The sequence below is a fragment of the Pseudorasbora parva genome, chromosome 2 (genome assembly GCF_024679245.1).
Source record: "Pseudorasbora parva isolate DD20220531a chromosome 2, ASM2467924v1, whole genome shotgun sequence".
NCBI lineage: Eukaryota > Metazoa > Chordata > Actinopteri > Cypriniformes > Gobionidae > Pseudorasbora > Pseudorasbora parva.
Window position 1 is genome coordinate 1,863,825 of NC_090173.1, and position 17,500 is coordinate 1,881,324.

A 17,500-nucleotide genomic window follows, 5' to 3' on the forward strand; every position below is an offset into this window, starting at 1 on the left:
AGCTACCTTCCTCTCCCTACCTGCTAAACTCAGAGCCGTGGGTGTCTTCCACACAGACTGCGCCTCGGGAAACCCCTACAACTGACCTCAACCAGGAATAACCAGGTCTGCCACACTTTGGCCCTACACTGCTCAACGAGGTCCTGATACTTGGTGGCTTTCCGGTCATAGGCCTCCTCGCATCCGTCTTCCCACGGGACCGTCAGTTCATTCAAGATTATCTTCCTTGCCTCCTCAGACAATAAGACCATGTCTGGCCTCAGCTGTTCTTGCACAACCTGGGGGAAGACTAGTTTCCTTCCCAGGTCTACCCTTATCTCCCAGGATTGTGCTGCTTGCAAGAGGCTCTTATTAGTCTTCTTAGGGGCTGGTGGTTTCTCCCGTTTCTTATGAACTGAATGGATGTTGCCAGCCTTGTACTGGTCTGGCACTTTTTCTGCTTCTCCCACTCCAGGATGCCAGCCAGTGCACTGAGAACCTTGTCATGGCGCCACCTGTAACTTCCTTGGCTAAGAACTGTTTTGCATCCTGCCAGTATGTGCACCATTGTTCCCCTCCCTCTGCATAGCCTACACAATGGGTCTTCCCTCATTCCCATCTGTGGAGGTTTGTTGGTGATGGAAGGGTGTCGTACACTGAACGGAGCAGGAAGGAGATACGAAAGGGTTCCAGTCTCCAGATCTCAGACCATGTGATCTTCCGCTTCAGCAGGTCCCACTTTCTCCAGGCACCTTGTGCTCCGAGCTCAACAGCCCTAGACCTGCGCCTTTCTTCCTCCAGGTGTCGGACCTCGGCTTGAATCATGTCCCTCCTCTGCCTTAGGTCTGCTTTTCCCCAATGCTGGGATCCGAGTTCTTGCCTCCCTACGCATAGGTTCCCGATGATGTCCTTCAGCTTGTGCCACTGATGTGTCAGCCGCCCATTTGTGCCCTGATCTTGTAGTGACGCCCGCTCTTCTGACTTTTTCATCAGTGGAGTCTTGGTACATAATTATAACAAGACACTTTGCCACCTTGAACTCTTCCACCACTGATGATAGGGGTAGTTGACTAGACCTGGTATATAGCCCTACTGACGTGAAGCTTGATGGGATTCCGAGCAACTTGCGAAGGTGTTTGTTCACTCGCCTCTCGAGTCCTTCCACAGTTGTCATAGGTACTTCACATATTGTCAGTAGCCACATGAGTCGTGGTAGCAGACTGTGCTGGAAGAGCCAGGCCTTAAACTTTCCTGGCCTGACCCCTCTATCTTACATCAGCCATGCATCTGCCTCCTTCTCTGTCCTGGAAACTTTGCATCTGTCGGTCAGGGATGCGTCATACCATTTCCCTAGGCACTTAATTGGGTTTTCCTCAATTGATGGTATCATCTCCCCCTGTACTAACACCTGGAACTTACCGGTCACTTTCCCCCTTCTGATCACCATACTTCTTGATTTCCATGGTTTGACCTCGGTTCTAGCACACTTGCATGTCTAAGTTTGCATAAACACGGAAATGTGGATTATCTATGTACTGACAGCATCTAAAACACACAACATTTGATGAAAATGACGTTTAATACTGAATTCAGAAAAGTATGGGCTGATGTTATTGTGTTGGGATCAAACCACTGAAGTGAGAGACGGTGTGTGTGACGGTGATCATGTGATCATGTACCTTGTGTAGGAGCTGCTGATGTAGTTGGGCTTGATTTCTTCTGAGAGATTGATCTGCTGACTGGAATCAGTGTTGATGAATCGACTGCAGAAGATGAATGTTCAGACACATCATCTGTAGGACATTAACATCATATTTAACAGTAGTAATAATTATTTCTCACCTGAATACTTGACCGTGTATGTGACTGAGGTCTTGAATTGATTTCTGTGAGTAACTTCACATCTCCACTCTCTGTTGTGGTCTTCATTCAGAAGTGTTGTAGTCAGTGTCCTGATACAGCGATTTGGAGGTGATATCTGATATCTGGAGTCTGTCTGAAGATCAACACCAGCCTGATTCACCCACAGCAGCTGAAAGCTTTTAGAACTGACCAAAATATGACAGGGGGATCCGAGATCTGAATACAACTGACAGGAGAGAGTCACAGAGCGGCCTGGACTGATCTCAGTCTGAGAGGATGATGAGGATGATGATGATGATGATGATGATAGAGACACTGAAACAAATCATATGTGTGAGTTGAAACAAAGAATCTGCCGTTTTTAAATTGGCCATATAATCATAAACTCACCATGAAGAACATGCAGAAGAACATCAGCATCAAGTCCTTGTTGTTGTCCGTTCTCATATTGTTGGCAGGTGTATAATCCACGATCTTCTATTGTGATTTTGTTGATGTTCAGAGAGCAGTTAGACCCCAGACTCAGTCTCTCATGTCTCTCTGTGTCTATATTCTTCATCCCTCCATCAATCAGCTTAACTACTGAACGTCTGCTGTAGGTCCATGTAGTTGATGTGCAGTCAGAAAGAGCATTATTACAGGACAGACGGACATTTCCACCAGAACTGATGAACACATCATCCCATCCACTGGAACCTGAAACACAGAACATCTGAGTGATCATTATGATTAGGGATGTCCCGATCCGATCAAATCGGGCCCGATCACGTGATTTCAGACTCGATCGGAATCGGATGTTACATCCCGATCAGGACTCGGATATATATGTATATTCTGGGGTGAGAGACAAAGTGAGCACTTGCACCGCGGTTCATCTCACATCTGATGACGCAATAATATAGGTTGTAACTTGAAAATAATGCTTTATGTGGGCGGCTATGTTTCTGTAGATGGATACACATGCTGGCTCCTCAGTGATACATTACAACAGCGCTAATAAAAGAAAACCGTGGGCAAAACGGTCTATCTGTGTAAACTTTGTTCAATTCATGTGAGTGCTGCCGTATTGTCATTGAATATGAGCAGTCATTTTCACTGTCATGTGTAGAGAAGACGCGAATGAGAGCGCGCGCGCTGATCTGTCTCTGTGCATCATCCGAAAGCGCGCACTCGTCTCACAGCGCGCAAATATTGAGTTCTCTTTCAAGTCTTGTGGTTAAACGGACCAACTGACACAAGAAGTATGTCAACATGTCCATCTTGATGAGTATCCAAGCAGACATATAGTCTGAATATGCCTTAAGAGGACTTTATACAGCCGAGAAAGACGACGCAGAGCCTTCCTTCAGGTCTTAAAGGGGCAGTAGCCTTTACTCCTGTCTGTTTAATGTCAAAGAAAAGATAAGGAATCAAATCACCCACTGCTCTTGATTGAATAGCTTTTGTAAGGATTAGTCTTTAATTTAAACAGTTAAATATGCATTTTACATTTGATTAGCCTACTTTATTCAATTTCTCTACCTAAAAACTAATGTTAGACCTATAAAAACCTGAAAAGCATTGTTAATTACACTTCAGTCAAATTACACTTCAAATATTTTTCCCCAAATTAATTTGTCATTGTAGGCAGTTATCATCACAATGATTTCATTTAAAGTGTTCGTTTTTTAAATAAGTTTAGTTTTAGTTAGTTATTTGATGCTATAAAAACGGCTGTGTGACGTCATGATTGACAGCTGAGATCGACGTCTTCTCTGAGTGAAGAAGTTGTCACTGAGGCACTAACAGACTTTTTTCGGGATTATTGGGAGCAGATTATTTAATTTAATTTCCATAACTGTTTATTTCACACCAACATAATTAATTGTTCTGCATCTGCAACTCCGGTCCCGGACTTTTTTATATTTACTGTAGCACTAAAATCCAAAAGTGAAGAATTTGTTATTTATTACTTGATTGTTCAATCTACCTCACAGAAGTGCTCTGTTTGTTAGAGTTGTTGAATCTTAAAATAAGGTGAATAAAATAAAAAATAAGGAACATCCTGGTTTGTTTTTTCGCTCTTCTTTATTCTTTTTTTATGTATTATAGAAGTATCGGATCGGGACTCGGTATTGGCAGATACTCAAAATCAAATGACTCGGACTCGAGGGCAAAAAAACCTGATCGGGACATCCCTAATTATGATATTAATCAATCAAAACATAAAACATACCAGCATAAAAAAATCTGATTTAAATCAGTCTTCCTTCCTCACTTCATGCAAACACACTCTCCAGAATGATCTATTGTTCTTCATCCGAGAGCTGCTCAGATCACTCACACACTCTTCATATGAAGATCATTTCTCATCCTCAGATGTTTGACTGACTCTATGTCCAGTATCAGGAATAATACAGTATGATCTGTGTGTATCAATACACAACTCTGAGATCACAGCGTGAATAAACTGATCATGATCAGATGAACTCTTTCCAGACTAACACACTAAATGTCTTTAGAGAAAATACAGATGTGTTTACCTGAGAGAAGAGAAGAGAGAACGATCAGTCCCAGCAGACACAGATCACACTTATCAGACATTTTCTGTTTCTGGCAGTCTTTCTGGTCTCAATTATGTGGTAATACGTTTCTTCGTTTATCATCCTCTTCAGCTCCTCCTGTGGTTGAGAACTTCCTCTAATCTGACCAAGTCAGTGTTGAAATCTGGCTATATGTGGTGGGGCGATAATTGGGAAAGATTCACACTATTGTACAATTAGAACAAAGCAGACTACCCCACCCCGTTTCTATGAACGGGGAAATTTAGACCCAAATATAAAGCACACAGGTTGGTTTCCACGAAACACAAGAGACGGGGGTATAAATACAAAACACTTATTTCGCAATAATTATAGTTAAAAATGTAGAAAAACGGCTGACCAGACAGAAATGAAATCAAGAGAATCAAACTTTTCAGGCTGAGGCTTACCAGTAGGGCGGCTAGCTGCACAGCGAGTATCTTAGGGCACACCACTCGCCCAGGTATGCTCCACACAAAACACTCACACCACACACACACACACTTAGTGAGGGAGATGCAATGGTCACGGCAAAAACACTCTGTGAGAGAAACACCACCACCACAGGGTCAAACAGCTAGCTTCCCTCACTGGAGGCCTACAGCTCCTGAAATAAACAACAATTGATCAACACACAGAATTCCTAATTTGCATTGGATCAAGTTCAAACCATAGATGATGAATATGGACGAGTCGCTGGCCACGATGGTTCAAATGACGATAGAACCTGTTAGGTTCCAACCAAACGCTCATGAACCTTTCACAATGACAAATCTTGAGAAAAGAACAAAAGCAAAAATGAAAATATAAAACAGAGCAAAAACAATCAGAGTTTAAATCAAGTCACAAATTAATCAAGAAGAAAACATTAAATAAATTAAAGAATACTCAAATCAGTACATTTAAACTGAAAAAGTAGTCTTCAATGTTGTATACGGAGTAACTTATTCGCCCTGCAGTCCACAGTGACGAGATGCTTGAGCGTGTTGTATATGGAGTAACTTATTCGCCCTGCGGTCCACAGTGACGAGATGCTTGAGTGTGTTGTATACGGAGTAACTTATTCGCTCTGCGGTCCACAGTGACGAGATGCTTGAGTGTGTTGTATAAGGAGTAACTTATTCGCCCTGCGGTCCACAGTGACGAGATGCTTGAGCGTGTTGTATACGGAGTAACTTATTCGCCCTGCGGTCCACAGTGACGAGATGCTTGAGTGTGTTGTATAAGGAGTAACTTATTCGCCCTGCGGTCCACAGTGACGAGATGCTTGAGCGTGTTGTATAAGGAGTAACTTATTCGCCCTGCGGTCCACAGTGATGAGATGCTTGAGCGTGTTGTATACGGAGTAACTTATTCGCTCTGCGGTCCACAGTGACGAGATGCTTGAGCGTGTTGTATATGGAGTAACTTATTCGCCCTGCGGTCCACAGTGACGAGATGCTTGAGTGTGTTGTATAAGGAGTAACTTATTCGCTCTGCAGTCCACAGTGACGAGATGCTTGAGTGTGTTGTATACGGAGTAATTTATTTACCCTGCGGTCCACAGTGACGAGATGCTTGAGTGTGTTGTATACGGAGTAACTTATTCGCCCTGCGGTCCACAGTGATGAGATGCTTGAGTGTGTTGTATACGGAGTAACTTATTCGCTCTGCGGTCCACAGTGACGAGATGCTTGAGTGTGTTGTATAAGGAGTAACTTATTCGCCCTGCGGTCCACAGTGACGAGATGCTTGAGCGTGTTGTATACGGAGTAACTTATTCGCCCTGCGGTCCACAGTGACGAGATGCTTGAGTGTGTTGTATAAGGAGTAACTTATTCGCCCTGCGGTCCACAGTGACGAGATGCTTGAGCGTGTTGTATAAGGAGTAACTTATTCGCCCTGCGGTCCACAGTGATGAGATGCTTGAGCGTGTTGTATACGGAGTAACTTATTCGCTCTGCGGTCCACAGTGACGAGATGCTTGAGTGTGTTGTATAAGGAGTAACTTATTCGCTCTGCAGTCCACAGTGACGAGATGCTTGAGTGTGTTGTATACGGAGTAATTTATTTACCCTGCGGTCCACAGTGACGAGATGCTTGAGTGTGTTGTATACGGAGTAACTTATTCGCTCTGCAGTCCACAGTGACGAGATGCTTGAGTGTGTTGTATAAGGAGTAATTTATTTGCCCTGCAGTCCACAGTGACGAGATGCTTGAGTGTGTTGTATACGGAGTAATTTATTTGCCCTGCAGTCCACAGTGACGAGATGCTTGAGTGTGTTGTATACGGAGTAATTTATTTGCCCTGCAGTCCACAGTGACGAGATGCTTGAGTGTGTTGTATACGGAGTAATTTATTTGCCCTGCAGTCCAGAGCAACAAAATGCTTGTGAGAAATTGCCCCCATTAAAATAGACACAAATGAAGACAGATCAGTCAGACATCAACCTAATAATGATCAAGGGACTCGCTATACATACCCAGAAGTAGATCGCTAAACACACAGGTTCAGTTTACTTGCGTTTTTTTATCCAAAATCAATGAACGGCAAATATGTGTGTGTTCCATCAGCGTATACACAGACTGCAATATGATCGAGGCATAAGTTCCGAGTCACACCACAAATGTTAAATCCACTGGAATCAACATACCTGGAGTGAAAGTCAGCCTGTACCCAACAGCAACGTCGTGCCAATCCTAAATACAACCTGGCTGCAAACAAATACACACTTAACGGTGCATAAAAATCAAAAGCAACATTAGCCAAACAGCTACATACCTCCCGCAAAGCTGCGTGCACACGCCCACAAATGACAATGAATGCATCATGCACATTCAGGTGGCGTAAACTACGTCTTAAATACACATGGAGCGGCAGCCGATAGGCTGTCACACCAGTCAATCAGGCGATAGTCAGGTTAAAAGGGGCGGTACCCAGACTTCCCCACTACATATAGTTTCCATACAGTGACACTAGACCAGTGTGCCATTTCACTCTCTGTAGATGGGGCTCATATAGACACCGAGCTGAGCACTTTAACTCTGAGGATTTTGCTGTATATCTTGAATGGTCATGGTCTTAGTTTAGTCTTGACTACACCTCTGAGTGATAGACTTGTGATAGTGATAGACTTTCACAGACGAGTGATAGACTTTCACAGACGAAGTTTAAGAAAGTCATGTAGGAGCTGTTTTAACTGAAAAATATCTTAAAATATTAGTCTCAAGATTCAGGCCTGTAATGTTTTTTTATAAGGCACTGTAGCGTCTGGAGTCTCTTTCCCCAGGATCAAAGATGAGTCAGTTCTGATGTTTATGGTGGATAGCTTTTAGTCGCATATAAATCAGGGGCCCGATGCCAATGTGTCTGGGGAAGTTGACACTTTCGACGGAACTAGCTGAAGTAGAACATGCAACATCTTTGGAGGACTCTGACCACTTCCCTGTGTGTATGTATGCTCCCTATGTCATACCAACATAGTCATGATGTATGAACAATGTAAGTTCATTTTAAATGCTTGTATTCCTGTGTAAGAATGTATCTCTGCTTTAATATCTCCCAGCCATAACGTGTTTGATATCTAAATATTCCTCTCTCTTTGTCTTAATCAACGATCCACAGAATAGGATTATGAAATGTATCATTAATACGTTTAGCAAACTTGGGAGAAAAACTGTATAAACTCGACACCCTTTATGACACCTGATAAAACATGCAAAGTGGGTCGTAAACAGAGACAAAGAGAATCTTTCCCGCTCAGAATTCACCCTCTGGATTGGGTAAACTAACCCAGAAGAGGTGTGGGTTAATTGTCTTAAAAGACAAGTAGAAACATTTCTTTGAGTTCTTCTTTACTCGTCCTCAGACCTTCCCTATTGTCCTCTGAAGCCGGCTCACCCCCTGCCATGAGGTTTCGGCCCTCGGCTAAGAGGTGCAGTCACGTTGGTTGTTTCCTTTGAAGTCAGCGCGCTCCGCTACTCAGTCCTCGGACAAAGGCGGACAGCCACTGAGCATCATCTCAACGGTCAAGGAACTCCCACAACTTCGAAGGAGACTTTCCTCTCCTTTTGGCAACAATCACTCTCAAACTACCTTCAAACTTCCCGCGGATCGGAGACATAATGACTTGGAAGAACTGAGAGAGCGCGCTCCAGCTCCACAGAACACTCTGAGAGGACCCACACGCAGTCTTTTATACTCAACACAAAGCAACCCATGCAAGTATAAATCCCATCGAAATTTAGATGTGTTTTTTAAGTTAGTCTGCCAACGCCTTTCCAGAGCCAATATTTTGTTCGTACTTGTTTTATTTCAAAGTATAATCTTTAAAGTTTAAATGAGATCTAACCCAAAGTCGTATCTTCTTTTTCTACGACAACTGTATAACAACATCTGATGCCATATTGTAGGAATGATTTTCCTTAAATTAAACCTGAAGTATATTCTTGCTAAAATCATATGTTAAGCTAAAACTTTAGCTTGTTTTAAATTTTAATATTTCTACAATTATTCAAGCAGGTCTTGATTAATAACCATTAGCAATGGATGAACCCGTGCAATGAAACATGTTTGTCACAAATCTGTATGTTTTTAAAAAATAAAACTAGAAATATTTAATTTGTTTTAAATAGATTCCAATTATGAGGCAAGTCGAACGAGGACTTAGCATTGCTCTCATCAAGTTTTTAAGAGAATCTCCAGACAGGTCCCACAGTCATTAATGGCAGCTTCAGGCTTTAGGTGATGTGCTGATCTGAAGACCAGATGTTTCTCTTTGGTCAATGAAACTTGACTAAAGTCTGTCTTGAGTAAATATTTGACTCTAATGCTTTTGCAGGGTGTTAAAGACCTAAAGTAAAAAAAAAGACCTAAAAATAAGTTTGACTCAAGGATTTTAAGAAAAAGCAGTTTTACAACTAAATACAACTAAACTAGATTATTTTCTATTTCGACATTTAGAAAATCTAGAATAAGATCCGTTAAGAAAAAATATTTTCTCTGTGGTGTTGGAATAGGCCTATGTCTTTTCTTTAAGTATCATACCAGGCATGTTACAATCATGCAGTACAAGCATTCAGATGAAGCTTCTTATCAAACAAAGAAAATAAGATTTATTTGTGAGTATGTTTCAACATGAGTTATACAATATTTGTACGCTAGTATCACACTTGCCGTTTTTAATAGTCTTTAATATTGCCTTATGCATCCCAGTCGAGCTAAGTTATCAGTTGTTTCAGCAGTTTATTACCAATGTCTTTTTACTTAGTTTTCCTTTATTATTTTCGTCTCAATTAAATAGATATCGATTCAAGCTTATTGTCATCGTTTCTTCCCTATACAGATACAGTCCAAACATGTTCTTTGTAGGAATTATGTGGACACAACTCTGCGTAAATTCAAGAGGCCTAGAGGAAGAAAGCAGTGACATTGGATAAGAAAAAGTGTCCACTCTATTCTGATATGCATTCCCCCCCCCCCCCCATTGCCTATTCTTAGTCCTATGATCAAGATTACTGTTCACATTTTATTCGTCCGTCTGTAGATGTTTTTAGGCAAAGAGTCCTATCTAGTTGTTGTCAGTGCAAGTCTGTGCAAATCATTTTAAGCTTCTTTATTAAACGTAAGACCAAACTTATTTGTTTTCTTTTGACAAACCTGAAATTCCCTCTTTTCTCACTCTCTGATGTTAAATAATATATCATGTCTATACATTATAGTATGCAGTTTGTGAGATGGTCTGTGCCACACTGTTGTAATGCAGGCACATTTAAAAACTGTAACGTTGCATGCCCTTGTGAAAACTCTAGACAAATTTCAAGCATAATCTTTATACAGGAATTATACGTACACCAGCGGTTCCCAAACTTTTTTACCTGCGCACCCCCTTCTTTGTCCCGAACGGGTTGGCACACCTCCAATACCACAGGCTCAGTAACAGAAAGCACGGTTATTTTCATCCGCATTAAAGACACATTTCAGCAACAGCTAGGGCTATTCAATGACTGTGGAGCTAGCATCATCATCATCATAACACAGCGGTTATGGAAATTAGAATGACAGTACATTCAATTAAATTGCAATGAAGTTACAAACGATCCACAACATTAAATAGAATAAGGTCCGAGATAGATCAAATAAATAAACACGAGGATCAATCTGAAACTTTTCAAGTGCGACAATAAAATGTTGCACATCCTTGAGAGATTGAGGAACAGGAAACTCACACACTGCAGAGACATTGGATGGATCAGTCTTAACCCCTCCGGATATGAGATGTCTCAAGAATCTAAGGGATCTCTGAAAAAAGAAACAGCTAACACTTCATTGAGATGTTTTTTTTTTTTCTTTTCCTAATTACACTTCCACATTCATGTTAATGTCCACAAGACATCAGTTTCCTTTCAATTCCTGGAGAACATACTGCATCAGCCTCTGGTTGAAATGAAATTGAAGCCTTTTAGAGATCTGCCAACAGTCTGGAAGACTGCTAGCCTGACAAGCCTGACCCACATCAAGATGTTTGGTCTGGAAACTCTCCATTGACGGCTCAATCTGAGGGGCGGATAAACGGCTGTCAGTCAAACTCCCTCTGCACGCGATAGGATAGCGCTACACCAACCAGAGCAACGACGGTGAAGCAGAGCTCGCTGACAGATTAAACATTCACCGTATCCGGTCGGCTAAACTCTGAACACATCTTCCCTTCTTAAGAGTGACTTCAGTGCCGCTCTTTGTTCATTTCTCAGAGAAAAGCTTAACTCCAAGTCTTCCAGAGTCGTGGTCAAAGCTGATTCGAAAGACCGCCGCCGTTCGCCAGTTTCTGTGTTTAGTAGAAGCACGCAAACGCAACTCGGCCGTCGTCATTATGGCCCCGCCCACCGACTATGCACGATGTGATTTGACCCGGCAAGAGTTAGGCGATTACAGCTCAGAAGTGTATTGAGCATTGCTAGACGACACCACAGACTGTAAAAAAGATATAGCCGTAGTGTCCGTGACGTCACCCATAGGATTCCGATAAGCCGTTCTGAAGCTTAAAGTAGGGGCGAGCTGGGCGTTGCCATCTTGTGAGCGTGTCTTCGCGTGTCACTCCCGGATAACAGAAAATGGGAAAAAAAGCGGGATGTGCGCGGAGCTGAGGTGACGCAATGCCTAAAGACGGCAGATAAATGGCTATCCACTTGTAACCACGCCCTTAATTATGCAGAACTTTAAGGCTTCATATAACGTAAATGAATGAGTTATATAAAAAATAAAAATAAATCACCCCCTCACAGTTGTCATGAAGATCAAAATTAGCCGTATAGGCAAAAAACACAATTTGTACCAGGCTGTAAACATGTTTTTTTCTGCTGTAAAGTTGAGAATTTTAACATGGGGCTCAATGATTCTGCTCCTTCTGGAGCCTGTCCCTAGTGGCCAGTTGAGGAATTACAGTTTACATTACTTCCGTATTGGCTTCAAGAGAGATATCGGCAGGTTGCCGCTTGGACGACACTCGCGGGCAGATTAGATTTGCTGCCACTAGGGTGCGTCTAGATTTATAGGCTATAAGACGGTTACAATCTCTAAAAGTTTTAAGTGTTTCTATGTTGTGTTGTAATTAGTGTTGTTAAAACTCAACAGCTGAGTTGAATCCTCTTTTGGTTTTGTAAATATTTTGTATTCATTCAATGTTTGCTTATGTGTTATAACTGTGTTTGTATTAAAGTACATTACAGTATTAATGAGCTTTCATTTAATTATTTTTGGTTGTCAACTTACCTGGTTTAGTTTCTTTCTTTAGTGTCCCATTTCAGTCCCTTGAGTTTTGGGATTTATATTTTGTTAACATTGTAAAAGCTATTGTATTGATTGTGGCTTCATTTAATTTGTGTTGTAATTTATATTATTTTGAGTTAAATGTATGGCTTAAGACTATTAGGCTGAGCAATTAGTCTGTACATAATCGTTGTATTAACCTGTCTGTGTGTGTGTGTGTGTGTGTGGTCTGCGGTGTACACCGGGGTTCTTCTTTTGGTATGCGAGTGTGTCATGTAGATTAGATCACTTATTACTGAAGAGCTCCTTCTTTCTCAGAGTTGACGTTTAGTTTTTTTCCTCATCTGCTATATGAATAAACTTACCTTGCCTAGTTGTCGTTATAGCTATGTAACAGTTATGATTATAGTTATGGTTGTGAACAGCCCTGATGTGCAAATGAGAGTTGGACACTATCATGTACAGTTTCTTTCTTTAATGTCTGTTTAAAGTATCAAACATGTAAACACAAACAGAGTTCATGAGTTCGTGTCAATTGGCCGAGCGTCTCGGCTGTGGCTCCGTGACTCATCATCAGTCCTGATTGCGTTCATTCCGGCCCGTCTGCCTGCGTCTCTGCGCTTTCGTGCTTCTGCCCTGCCGGAGCTTGTTGTGGCTGGGTGGCAACTTCCTGTCGCTCTGGTGGTTCTTCCGCCTCATTTCCTGTTTGGACCTCCGTTTGTTCTTCTTCTGTTTCGTGAAGCTGTTGAGCGATGTCGTGAGACTCTGAATCCTGCAGAAACGCACGCACACAAAATAAATCTGAATCATCTGAAATGAATCATCTTTGCAGAATCATGTGAACTAAACTGAAGAACAAACACAGAAATCTTAAACAAGTGAATAAAAGTGATTTAATGCAGAAACGTGTGATGACGATTAACCGCCTGCACTCTCGCTGAACCGCCTGTGCTTGTGCAGAGTCGCCTGTGCTGAGTCGCCTGCACTCTCGCTGAGTCGCCTGTGCTGAGTCGCCTGCGCTCTCGCTGAGTCGCCTGTGCTGAGTCGCCTGCACTCTCGCTGAGTCGCCTGTGCTGAGTCGCCTGTGCTGAGTCGCCTGTGCCGAGTCGCCTGCGCTCTCGCTGAGTCACCTGTGCCAAGTCGCCTGTGCCGAGTCGCCTGTGCCGAGTCGCCTGCGCTCTCGCTGAGTCGCCTGTGCTGAGTCGCCTGCACTCTCGCTGAGTCGCCTGTGCTGAGTCGCCTGTGCCGAGTCGCCTGCGCTCTCGCTGAGTCACCTGTGCCAAGTCGCCTGTGCCGAGTCGCCTGCGCTCTCGCTGAGTCACCTGTGCCAAGTCGCCTGTGCCGAGTCGCCTGCGCTCTCGCTGAGTCACCTGTGCCAAGTCGCCTGTGCTGAGTCACCTGTGCCAAGTCGCCTGTGCCGAGTCGCCTGCGCTCTCGCTGAGTCGCCTGTGCTGAGTTGCCTGCGCTCTCGCTGAGTCGCCTGTGCCGATTCGCCTGCGCTCTCGCCTGCGCTGAACCACCTGCGCTCTCGCTGAGTCGCCTGTGCTGAGTCGCCTGCGCTGAGTCGCCTGCGCTCTCGCTGAGTCACCTGTGCTGAGTCGCCTGTGCTGACTCGCCTGTGCTGAGTCGCCTGTGCTGAGTCGCCTGCGCTGAGTCGCCTGCGCTGAGTCGCCTGCGCTGAGTCGCCTGTGCTCTCGCTGAGTCGCCTGTGCTGAGTCGCCTGCGCTCTCGCTGAGTCGCCTGCGCTGAGTCGCCTGCGCTCTCACTGAGTCGCCTGCGCTGAGTCGCCTGTGCTGAGTCGCTCTCGCGCCCTCGCTGAGTCGCCTGCGCTGAGTCGCCTGCGCTGAGTCGCTCTTGCGCCCTCGCTGAGTCGCCTGCGCTGAGTCGCTCTTGCGCCCTCGCTGAGTCGCCTGCGCTGAGTCGCCTGCGCTGAGTCGCCTGCGCTGAGTCGCTCTCGCTGAGTCGCCTGTGCTGAGTCGCTCTCGCGCCTGCGCTGAGTCGCCTGCGCTGAGTCGCCTGCGCTCTCGCTGAGTCGTCTGTGCTGAGTCGCTCTCGCGCCCTCGCTGAGTCGCCTGCGCTGAGTCGCCTGCGCTGAGTCGCCTGCGCTCTCGCTGAGTCGCCTGCGCTGAGTCGCTCTCGCGCCCTCGCTGAGTCGCCTGCACTGAGTCGCTCTCGCGGAGTCGCCTGCGCCGAGTCGCTCTCGCGCCCTCGCAGTCGCCTGCGCCGAGCCGCCTGCGCTCTCGCGCCGAGCCGCCTGCGCCGAGCCCAGTCGCCTGCGCTCTCGCCCAGTCGCCTGCGCTCTCACGCTCTTGCTGAGTCGCCTGCGCTCTCGCGCTCTTGATGAGTCGCCTGCGCTCTCGCGCTCTTGCTGAGTCGCCTGCGCTCTTGCTGAGTCGCCTGCGCTCTTGCTGAGTCGCCTGCGCTCTTGCTGAGTCGCCTGCGCTCTTGCTGAGTCGCCTGCGCTCTTGCTGAGTCGCCTGCGCTCTTGCTGAGTCGCCTGCGCTCTTGCTGAGTCGCCTGCGCTCTTGCTGAGTCGCCTGCGCTCTCGTGCTCTTGCTGAGTCGCCTGCGCTCTCGTGCTCTTGCTGAGTCGCCTGCGCTCTCGCGCTCTTGCTGAGTCGCCTGCGCTCTCGCGCTCTTGCTGAGTCGCCTGCGCTCTTGCTGAGTCGCCTGCGCTCTCGCGCTCTTGCTGAGTCGCCTGCACTCTTGCTGAGTCGCCTGCGCTCTCGCGCTCTTGCTGAGTCGCCTGCACTCTTGCTGAGTCGCCTGCGCTCTCGTGCTCTTGCTGAGTCGCCTGCGCTCTCGTGCTCTTGCTGAGTCGCCTGCGCTCTCGCGCTCTTGCTGAGTCGCCTGCGCTCTCGCGCTCTTGCTGAGTCGCCTGCGCTCTCGCGCTCTTGCTGAGTCGCCTGCGCTCTTGCTGAGTCGCCTGCGCTCTCGCGCTCTTGCTGAGTCGCCTGCACTCTTGCTGAGTCGCCTGCGCTCTCGCGCTCTTGCTGAGTCGCCTGCACTCTTGCTGAGTCGCCTGCGCTCTCGTGCTCTTGCTGAGTCGCCTGCGCTGAGTCGCCCGCGCTCTCGCTGAGTCGCCCGCGCTCTCGCTGAGTCGCCCGCGCTCTCGCTGAGTCGCCCGCGCTCTCGCTGAGTCGCCCGCGCTCTCGCTGAGTCGCCCGCGCTCTCGCTGAGTCGCCCGCGCTCTCGCTGAGTCGCCCGCGCTCTCGCTGAGTCGCCCGCGCTCTCGCTGAGTCGCCCGCGCTCTCGCTGAGTCGCCCGCGCTCTCGCTGAGTCGCCCGCGCTCTCGCTGAGTCGCCCGCGCTCTCGCTGAGTCGCCCGCGCTCTCGCTGAGTCGCCCGCGCTCTCGCTGAGTCGCCCGCGCTCTCGCTGAGTCGCCCGCGCTCTCGCTGAGTCGCCCGCGCTCTCGCTGAGTCGCCCGCGCTCTCGCTGAGTCGCCCGCGCTCTCGCTGAGTCGCCCGCGCTCTCGCTGAGTCGCCCGCGCTCTCGCTGAGTCGCCCGCGCTCTCGCTGAGTCGCCTGCGCTCTCGCTGAGTCGCCTGCGCTCTCGCTGAGTCGCCTGCGCTCTCGCTGAGTCGCCTGCGCTCTCGCGCTCTTGCTGAGTCGCCTGCGCTCTCGCGCTCTTGCTGAGTCGCCTGTGCTCTCGCCGAGTCACCTGCGCTCTCGCCGAGTCGCCTGCGCTCTCGCCGAGACTTTATATAGATAAATATGACTGGAACATGAACACAGATGAATAAATAATATGTACTTCTTGGACAGGAGCGGGTTTCCAGCAATCTTGGGAAGGGCTTTTGTCTCCTCTTCTTTCTGCTCATCTCTCTGTGAAGCGACACACACACACACACACACACAGTGTTACCTAACCGAACATCGTTCACACACTCATGAAGAGCCAGTCAGTGCCGCTCACCTGCTGCGGTTCCAGTAATCTGTCTGCTGATAGGTCGAGGTCGCTGATGGTTGTCACGGTGACGGTGTGGTTGGGATGATCGTACTGAACACTCTCTGTTGTGGCAGTGATCGCGTCCTCCAGCTCGTCCGCTTCTTCTAAAAACACACACACACGTACGTCACATGATGCTGACCCCTGACCTCCGTGAGTCATTAAGACTTGACATGAAAAAACTCATAAGGCACTCAATTTTCACCATCTTGGATTTTTTGAAAAACCTACTTTTGTGAACTAGTGCTAGGTTTTTGACCCGATCAGAACCAAACCAGTGAAAAACTGGAAAAAGTGAAGCGCTGTGAATACTTTCAGGATGCACAATGTTTGTATAGAAAAACAGTAGCCTAATACATTTAATATGCACATATGCTTTAGCTTACAAAAATACTGTAATTATATGCCATTAGGCTACTCTTGTAATACGTGTAATGCATCTACATTAATAATATAAAACGATTCTATCCTCTTTCCCTTCAGGAATCTCACCTGTAAGCGTGGCGTTTGGGATTTTGACATGCCAAAATAAAGCGAGCCGCAAAAATCCAGCAGTCTCCAACGAGCACTTGGGAAAATAAGATTTAATTTTCCCTAGAGAGAGATCCAATAACAGCACTATTGAATTAGAGGGAACTATCTAACATCACACCTAAACTCTGTCACTGGGGAGCGATAGATAGATCTAGAGATCCAAGGTCAGGACCACGTCTTGACCTGGATTCTGAAGGGGCAAAAACAACAACTTCGGTTTTCTCCGAGTTCAGAAATAGGACATTCTTGGCAAACCAAGCCTTTACCTCCTCAAGACATGCGCTCAGACTGTCAGAGCACTCTTTAATTTTCCTAGACATAGGCATATAAATCTGCGTGTTGTCAGCATAACAGTGAAATCAGACATTATGCTTCCTAAAGATAGAACCCAGAGGAAGAAGATAAAGAGATAATAGAACAGGACCCAAGACAGAACCCTGAGGCACACCGCAGAATTCATTTCAGAGGAGAAATGTCCCATTGTTTACAGAGAAACGTCTATCAAATGAGGGTTTCTCTGGTACGGTGTAATTAAGGGTATCGTTCCTTCAAGCAAGGATTTATTCAATAACAACGCCAACCTAAATAATTAATAACAGGTATGTAAAGTGTCATATGTACAATAGAAAGGTTTAAGTTTAAACATGACTTCCTTTAGAATCCAGAGACAGATTTGAAAGAGGTCCAGAGGGAGGTCGAACTCATCTCTGTCCGTATTTCCTGATCTGAGAATTGAAATTGGGCTCTCAAATTAAAAACTTTATTGCCAAGACAGACAGCGAACAGCACTTATAGGAGGATTTAAGAGCGAGTTAATGACAGTGTGGTGATGTTTTTTCAATCAATTCAGTAAAATAGGGAAGCCTTAGCTT

General features: G+C 46.0%; 3 protein-coding genes across 3 annotated transcripts in view; 1 reads left to right on the forward strand and 2 right to left on the reverse strand.

Moving 5' to 3' along the window:
- The window catches only part of LOC137090416 (carcinoembryonic antigen-related cell adhesion molecule 2-like), a 5,949-nt gene extending 888 nt beyond the window's left edge, over positions 1-5,061 (reverse strand). Inside the window, exons 1-4 of the mRNA XM_067454409.1 lie at positions 4,365-5,061; positions 2,233-2,538; positions 1,822-2,157; positions 1-1,742 (exon numbers count right to left, since the gene is read on the reverse strand). The exon at positions 1-1,742 is cut by the window's left edge and continues 888 nt beyond it. Coding sequence (XP_067310510.1) covers positions 1,651-1,742; positions 1,822-2,157; positions 2,233-2,538; positions 4,365-4,425 — 795 coding nt within the window. The 5' untranslated portion in view covers positions 4,426-5,061 and the 3' untranslated portion in view covers positions 1-1,650. The remainder of the gene's footprint in view (positions 1,743-1,821; positions 2,158-2,232; positions 2,539-4,364) is intronic.
- LOC137090224 (uncharacterized) overlaps positions 1-17,500 on the forward strand; it is a 258,833-nt gene that overhangs the window by 179,162 nt on the left and 62,171 nt on the right. The gene's annotated exons all lie outside the window — the stretch shown is intronic.
- nol12 (nucleolar protein 12) overlaps positions 12,608-17,500 on the reverse strand; it is a 12,665-nt gene continuing 7,772 nt past the window's right edge. The window contains exons 4-6 of the mRNA XM_067454428.1: positions 16,062-16,198; positions 15,900-15,970; positions 12,608-12,919 (exon numbers count right to left, since the gene is read on the reverse strand). Coding sequence (XP_067310529.1) covers positions 12,721-12,919; positions 15,900-15,970; positions 16,062-16,198 — 407 coding nt within the window. The 3' untranslated portion in view covers positions 12,608-12,720. The remainder of the gene's footprint in view (positions 12,920-15,899; positions 15,971-16,061; positions 16,199-17,500) is intronic.